The 7604-nt window shown below is 38.9% G+C and overlaps 1 protein-coding gene across 1 annotated transcript; it reads right to left on the bottom strand.

The window, feature by feature from the left end:
• Positions 1-634: 634 nt before the first annotated feature.
• Positions 635-2812, bottom strand: LOC110760089 (palmitoyl-acyl carrier protein thioesterase, chloroplastic-like). The gene is made up of 6 exons (XM_021962277.2): positions 2282-2812; positions 1917-2050; positions 1612-1725; positions 1351-1525; positions 1181-1252; positions 635-1062 (listed from the first exon to the last, which is right to left on the bottom strand). Exons 1-6 carry the CDS (start codon positions 2684-2686, stop codon positions 790-792), a joined length of 1173 nt encoding a protein of 390 aa, XP_021817969.1. The 5' UTR covers positions 2687-2812; the 3' UTR covers positions 635-789.
• Between the last annotated feature and the right edge of the window lie 4792 nt (positions 2813-7604).

Here is a 7604-nt window from a genome sequence, read left to right as displayed (position 1 = left end):
GCCAAAAGTAGTTAAAAAACTTGCATGTCTCGGGAATATATGCCCATCAACTTAAATAAATATTGCTGAAAGTACTTATGTATTTAATTAAAAGCACATAAGTAAAAGATAAGGTATTTGTGCCAAAAGTAGTAGAAAAACTTGCATATCTCGGAATAACATTGTTTTGCTATCCCTAAACAACCATGTTCTGTCAAGCCCACATGGCAGAATGTGATTGAATAGAAATAACAAAACAGTGTTATCCCCATGACATACAAGTTCTTCTTGGGAGTTGTATATCAAGTTATTCTGTTTGCGACTCGAGCTGCTTGGGATTAGCAAAAAGTCCTTAATCACTCCCAAAATTTCTGATGCATAAAAATAAAATGTTAATCACTCCCAAACTTAATTTGAGCTAGAAAGAGAGTGCAAACCAGAGCATCCGGTAGAACTAGAATGTTAAGAATGGAACTTATTTTGATATAAATTTGCACCACTTAAAATCTGCCAACCCTTTTGGGTCTGCCATTTCTTACTAGTTTGATAATTGTTTCGATGGATCAAATGCTTTAGTTTAGCGATTTCGACATATATATATCTTTTGCCCTATAGCTATATGCATTTTGAAATTGGCTTTTGCCCAGTTATGTACTCGAAAAACGTAGTACATTTCTTAAAAACCAGTTGCATATATCAGGATACAAGCGACTGCGGTGCGGGTAGCAGTTATTCAGTAAAACATAGTACAATTAGAAACTTAGGGTTCCATCAAGTGCAAGTAGCAATTATTATTTTTCTCCAAATACGTTATGTACATCCATTTGTAGCTGGAATCTTCAGTGTGCTAATAAAGCCATCACATATTGGCTTCCACGCGGTCCTTGCCCTCAAAACTTTCGACCCTGTCTCAAGGCGAAGCAAGTGATCAAACTCTACCCGTTGGTTATGAGTGGAGTCACCTGTTCCATCTCTAGCAACTGCAGTCAGAGACTGCACCGCACTGTCCCTCCGACACTCTCTTCGATACTCCAACGTCATAGACGAAAGCTCATGAGTCTCCAGCACTGAGAAGGGAATGCTCTGAAACCATGATCATGAATTTCCAATTAGAAGAGAGCATTTTTGAAACAATTAATATATGTATATATATGAACATGAACTATAAGTTATGAAAAAGTAGCCCTGGAAAAGGATTCACCTCGAAAACCCAGTCTATGTATTTTGCATGGCTCACGTGCTGATTGACATCCAAATCACTCCAACCAGGCTTCTGTGATTTTAAGATGATAAGCATGTGTTAGTCAATTGCTTCAAGAACAAAAAACAATGCTTCAATGTCTCCATGTTTTAAGCATAAGATATACTTACTGCTACTGATGTTTGAAAATAGTTTCTAGCATCAATATCCAATCGTCCTAGTTTAGCATTTTTGATGTCAATGAGAGGATCAGAATCCATGAGACCACCAGATCTTAACTCATCTGTGATTTCTGCTGTAACTTTAGAAAATTTCCTTGTCTCCATGTGCATCATCATATAAAAACTGCATAGGACCAATATCAAATCACAGCCAAAAAAACAAAAAATAAAGATAGTATTGCATTTGAGAATCTTAGTTTGGATCCCAACCCAGTTGCTCGAATTAAGATCTCTCCGGTGCTGTAATCACGAAAGATCCAATCCCGGAACAGACCATTGTTTCCTGATGCACCAGTCCAGGTATCTATTTGAATAACATCAGCCCTTCAAACACAGAACACAACATTATTGTTTGATGAAAAATAATTTCCACAAATTAAGTTCCAAACATAGAAGTTAAAATGGCTGTTCATATACATATATCTGAAAGAAAGAAAGAAAAAATATGTTAAGAGTAGTAGAGGTTATAAACAATGAAAGGCTAGCTATATAAACAAATAATATTCAAAGTTTACCAAGAAGGATATTTTTCCACTACAGTCTGCAATTTACACAGCACCCATACTAGGCCTCTTTTGCCCATCTCTGGTGTCGAACCAAAACCACCAGCATAGAGCCCAACACTCCTACAATGCTGAATTGATGTTTCCTACACATACAAAAAGTGAGAATGTGAAGGTAAAGAGTCCTACATTGGAAAGTTGAGAAACCTAGCAAGGCTTATAAGGAGTTGGGTTACTCCCCCCATTGCCAATTGGTTTTGGGGTGGAACCTCAACTTCCTTCACAAAAGCTATGAAGAACTAGTCACATATAAAGCATTAGTTTTAGCACACTACTTATGCTATCTTTTAATAAAGACAAAGAAATCCAAAACCTACCTGTAAGCGTTCCATCAAGCACCCTATGGTTGCTTTGCCATCAGGGCCTAAATCATATGATCTAATTGAGAAGTTCTGTTGAAAAACAAGGCCCCCCTGCCCCAATTTTCCACCAAAAGTGTCATAAACCCCGTCCAACTTCCTCGATTCCCGGTTCAAATGTTGTGGTATTTTCTTAGTAGCTGCTGCGGGTGTGACAGTTTTATCATCTTCTTGTTTGGGGGAAGTGATGACATTTTCTTTGGGAAAGACCTTTGCTTGAAAATTAATAGCACGTGCAGAATTAGGCTTACTTTGACTAGAGCCATAATTTGTTCCTCCACAACATGATATTGATTTATTTGTAGGGATGGTTGATAGCAAGCTTGGCATGGGGAGTGTTGGTGGAGCAGATGTAAGCGCCATTGTGATATTCAAGCAAATCAGATCAAATTCTAATCTGCCAAAACAAAAAATGTGAAAATATACGATGGGTTATGAGCAAACAAATTACTTATGCACACTCAATCATGAAAGCATTTTCATACCTAGTTTTGAAGTTGTAGGAAAAAAAGGGTGGCAACAAACTTATATATAAGTTCATGGGGTGAGATTACTTAATTACAATCCATGCTGTTACTGTTATTGGTGGGCGCTCATCATGTAGCCTGCCAAACCACTTATAGCCTTAAGCCCACTTTTTATGAATATGCTACCAAATCACCTCGTAGTGCTTACATTACGTGCGAGATTTTAATTATAAATAAAACTTTAAAGGCGACATTTCACTTAATATTTTTAATATTAAATGGCCCCTTCCCTAATGTAGGACTAACTAACAATTTTTGGTTCATAATTCTCAACAGTTATTTTGTACATTGATTGATTAATTGTTATGTGACCTTCCCTAAACAACAAACAGCACTCCTCTAGTAGGCTCAATTTATTGTTTTTATTATTATTTTTTTAATATTCCTTTTGTTCAGCGTGGCAACAAGGCAATGACCCTATGTATTCCTTTTTTGCTAAATATCGCAAGGTGTCCCCACATTCGAATGGTTGGATTAATCCCCCCCTACTTACAAGGGCGGAACCACACTAAGAGCATGTCCAGCGCAGGGGCCCTGCCCTGGCAACAGGCCCCCTGAGAGCCCAAATCCCCCTCCAGCGTAGAGGTGTCAAACGGGCCGTGCCGGGCCGGCTCGTCCCATTTAAACCCGTGCTTTTAACATTTTCGTGATGTGCCGGGCCGGCCCATTTAATTTATCGGGCCGTGCCGTGCTGGCCCATTTAATAAAATCATTGATCCTGGCCCGGCCCAAAGCCCATGTCCATATTCAAACGGGCCGGGCCGGGCTCGTGCCGTGCCCGTGCTCGTGCTCGTGCCATACTCGGGCCCAAGAACCAACCCATTTAATTTGAATTTTTTTCACTTGATTTTTTTTTTCCACTAGATAATTCAATTTATAAACATTAAAAATATAATTAGAGGCAAGAAATTATGAACTATTTGAAAATATTAATCAATCAAACATCCAAACAATATGAAGGGGCGGAGGGCAAAAAATATCCAACTCTACAAAGTCCACTTGAACTTTTCATCTTTAAACAACTTATTATTTTATATGTGAAGAAATGTTTTGCTTTGATTATAGGAAGCGTATATGTCATATGTATTGATTAGATATCAAGTCCAATGTTGTTTAATTAATTTGTAGTTGATATGTTTAATTAACTAAGGACCCAAGTAATTTTCCTAAAATGAAAGACATCAAATATATGTTTATGATTTTTTTTTTTATAAAAAAAACATATAAACAATGACATTAGATGTCAAATTATTGCATTTTGACATTTTGAGAAGAAAAAAAAAAGCTAAATGGGCCGTGCTTGGGCTCGTGCCGTGCTTGAAGCGGGCTCGGGCCAAGCCCAGCCCATGTCGGGCCATGGGCCGGCCCGGTCCATTGGACCTATTTCTTGATCCCGGCTCGGCCCAAATTTTCGTGCCGTGCCGAACACGGCCCATTAATATTCGTGCTCGTGCCGTGCCGTGCCTCATTTAAACGGGCTGGGCTCGTGCCGTGCTGGGCCGGCCCGTCCCGTTTGACACCTCTACTCCAGCGCAACAAAACCAGCCCGAACAAGCACTAGGACCCACCAGCCTGGGCAAGCCCACGGGCAAATCCTGCCTGGGCTGAAGCTCGAATGCACTGATGTCAGTGCTGACAGAACCCAATGGAAAAATGCCACGTGGCTCTTCTTGGGCACTGCGATGGTTTTTTTTCCAGAAATCCAATGGCCCTCGTTTTTTTGGCCAAAAAAATCCAAAAAAAATTCAAAAAAATTCGAATTTTTTTCCATATAAATACCTATCAATTTTATTCACTTTCCACACCAAATCTTCATACAAACTCTTCTCCTTCCAATATTTTTTCCATTCCACTCACATTTTTCTACTAGTTTCCATTTGTATCAAAAAACAAATGGCCTCTTCTGTCAAAGCCGGAGGCGCTTGGACTACTGTGGAAGATATTGTCTTGTGTGAGTCTTGGGTGAAAGTTAGTCATTGCCCTATGTCAGGCAATGAGATGAAGTTTTCTCATATGTGGAGAAAAATTCATGAAGAATTTACTGAAAGATCCGGTTCGGCTCGAACGGAAATGGCCTTAGCCTCCAGGTGGAAAATTTTGAATAAAAAGTTAGGGAAATGGAGGGATGCCTTGGCAAAAGCGAGGGACAACATTCGAAGCGGTCAAAATCTTACCGATGAGGTAAAATATTTATAATTCTCATTTTATTCAATTTAATGTAATTTTTTTTTCTTGCATTTCTAATTTTTGTATATTTTGTTGCATAATCATTTTTTTTGTTCATATTTTCTTCCATATTTATTTTTTTCTTGCATAATCATTTTATTTCTTGCATTTCTAATTTATTTATATTTTGTTGCATAATAATTTTTATTCACACATTCGTAAATTGTTTATATTGTCTTACATATTTATTTTTTTGTTGCATAATCATTTTATTTCTTGCATTTCTAAATTGTTTTTATTTTGTTGCATAATCAATTTTATTTTCTTGCATTTCCAAATTATTTATATTTTCTTCCATATTCATTTTTTGGTTGCATTTCCAATTATTTATTTTTAATAGATCGTACAAGCACAAATGTGGTTCGGTGCCATGGGGCAAGGCAAAAAAAGTTTCTAAAGTCACCAATATTGGGAAATTGTAAAGAATTGTTCTAGAGTCACCAATTATTTGCACTGCTCCGATGGTTATGTTGAATGAGACGCCGCTCCACAATTCGGGATTGGACTCCCCAATGGATCAAGACTCACCACTCCCACGTGCACCGAGACCTATTGGGAGAAAGGCGGCAAAGGCGAAGAAAGGGAGCACTTCGAACAACGAATGTGCACAGTTTTTGGAGCAAATTGCTAAGAATAGTGCACTAAGACTTGAGAGAGACTTGAAAAGAGAAGAAGCGGACAAGGCACAACATGAAGCATTAGCAATTGAAAGGCAGTAAGCACAAGAAGAAGACATGGAGGATAGAGAGATGAAAATCATGGCCATGGATACCACCCATATGTCTCCTGAAACAAAGTCTTATTGGAAGATGAAACGAAGGGATGTGATGAGAAGAAAACTTTTCCATGACGACGGACCTAGCCATACGGATTGGTTAAATGATCAAAACCATTAGGTTGGATTGAAAGATTTGCCATATGTATTAAGAATTGTTGTATTGTTTCCCTTTTATTCAACAAAGAAAGTATTAAATAATATGACTATTTATTAAAAATATTTGCACATGAAAACAAAATTTAATTAAAACCAAACCTTATTTTATTGCAAACAACACACAAAACAAAGCATAATTAAAAGCATAATTAAAAACAAAGCGTAATTCCAAACACACCACACACAAAATAAAACATAATTAAAAGCAAAACATAATTCCAAACACACCACACACAAAATAAAGCAAACTTGAAAACAAAGTATTAATCTTGACTTCATCCATTGTGATTGCCTTTCATCTCCCACAAGTGCTCGATCAAGTCAACTTGACGCCTGTCGTGACCATACAAAGATTGCATTTCCTGGTAATGATCAATCATGGGGTTGTTATCCCGAAGAAACGGTTCGTGCTCCAATGGATGTCCATTTGGTCCCATCGGCCTTTCATAAATTCTTATCAAGGCCGTGTTCATGGGATCCGATTCGAACACCTCTGGAGCATCATAATCATACTCATCCTCCACAATCATGTTATAGAGGATGATGCAAGTCATCATAATGCTCTGCAACACCTCCTCATCAAACATCCGAGCAGCACCCCTAATAATACCCCAATGAGCTTGCAAGATACCGAAATACCTTTCCACGTCTTTCCTGTTACCTTCTTGAAATGCAGCAAAGCTTTTTTCCTTCTCAGATTGGGGATTCGGAATTGTTTTCATGAATGTCGTCCACCTAGGATAAATTCCGTCGGCAAGGTAGTACGCACCAGAGTATATGGTATTGTTGATTTGGTGCGTGATCTAGGGGGTATGACCTCGCAATACATCGTTGAACACCGGGGATTGACCAAGCACATTGAGGTCATTCTGAGATTCGGCAACTCCGAAGAAGGCATGCCAAACCCAAGTGTCGAATGAAGCTATGGCCTCCAGAATTATACTTTTTTGGCCCTTTCGATTCCTATAATCTCCTTGCCAAGCAGTTGTGCAATTCTTCCACTGTCAGTGCATGCAATCGATGCTTTCAATCATTCCTGGAATACCTCGAGCCTCAACTTTTTGTAGAAGCCTTTGGAGGTCCCTAGGCGTAGGTTTGCGAAGGTGCTCCCTCGTGTAGAGATTTTCTACTGCATCACATAATCTCACCAAGCACTCTAGGATAGTTGATTTTCCCATCCTTGCAATCTCATCCACCTGCTCTGCAGATGCCCCATAAGCAACCATCCGCAAAGCAGCTGTAAGTTTTTGCTCCGGGAGAAGACCCAAAACTCCAACAGCATCATACTTCTTAATGAAGTATGTGTCGTAATTACAAATATCTTGCATGATTTTTTGGAACAAATGTGGCTGCATTCTATATCTCTCTCAAAACTTAGAAACATGATATAACGAATTTGGGATAAAGTAATCTTCCAAGAGATTCTTACCCCGAGACTGCCTACGTCTGTCCACATTCGGGGCACGACGACGGTGGTGTTGCCTTGATTCATTAAGCATACACACCGCTACAACCATTTCTTCCTCTTCTTCATCGACCTCCCAATCTTCCTTAGCACGTCTGCGCCATATTTCTTCCTCTTCTCGCTCTTGCC

Source organism: Prunus avium, chromosome 3, assembly GCF_965620075.1.
Source record: "Prunus avium chromosome 3, drPruAviu1.hap1.1, whole genome shotgun sequence".
Taxonomy (NCBI): Eukaryota; Viridiplantae; Streptophyta; class Magnoliopsida; order Rosales; family Rosaceae; genus Prunus; species Prunus avium.
The sequence above is the reverse complement of the archived record's forward strand: the minus strand, read 5'-3'. Positions and strand labels throughout refer to the sequence as shown.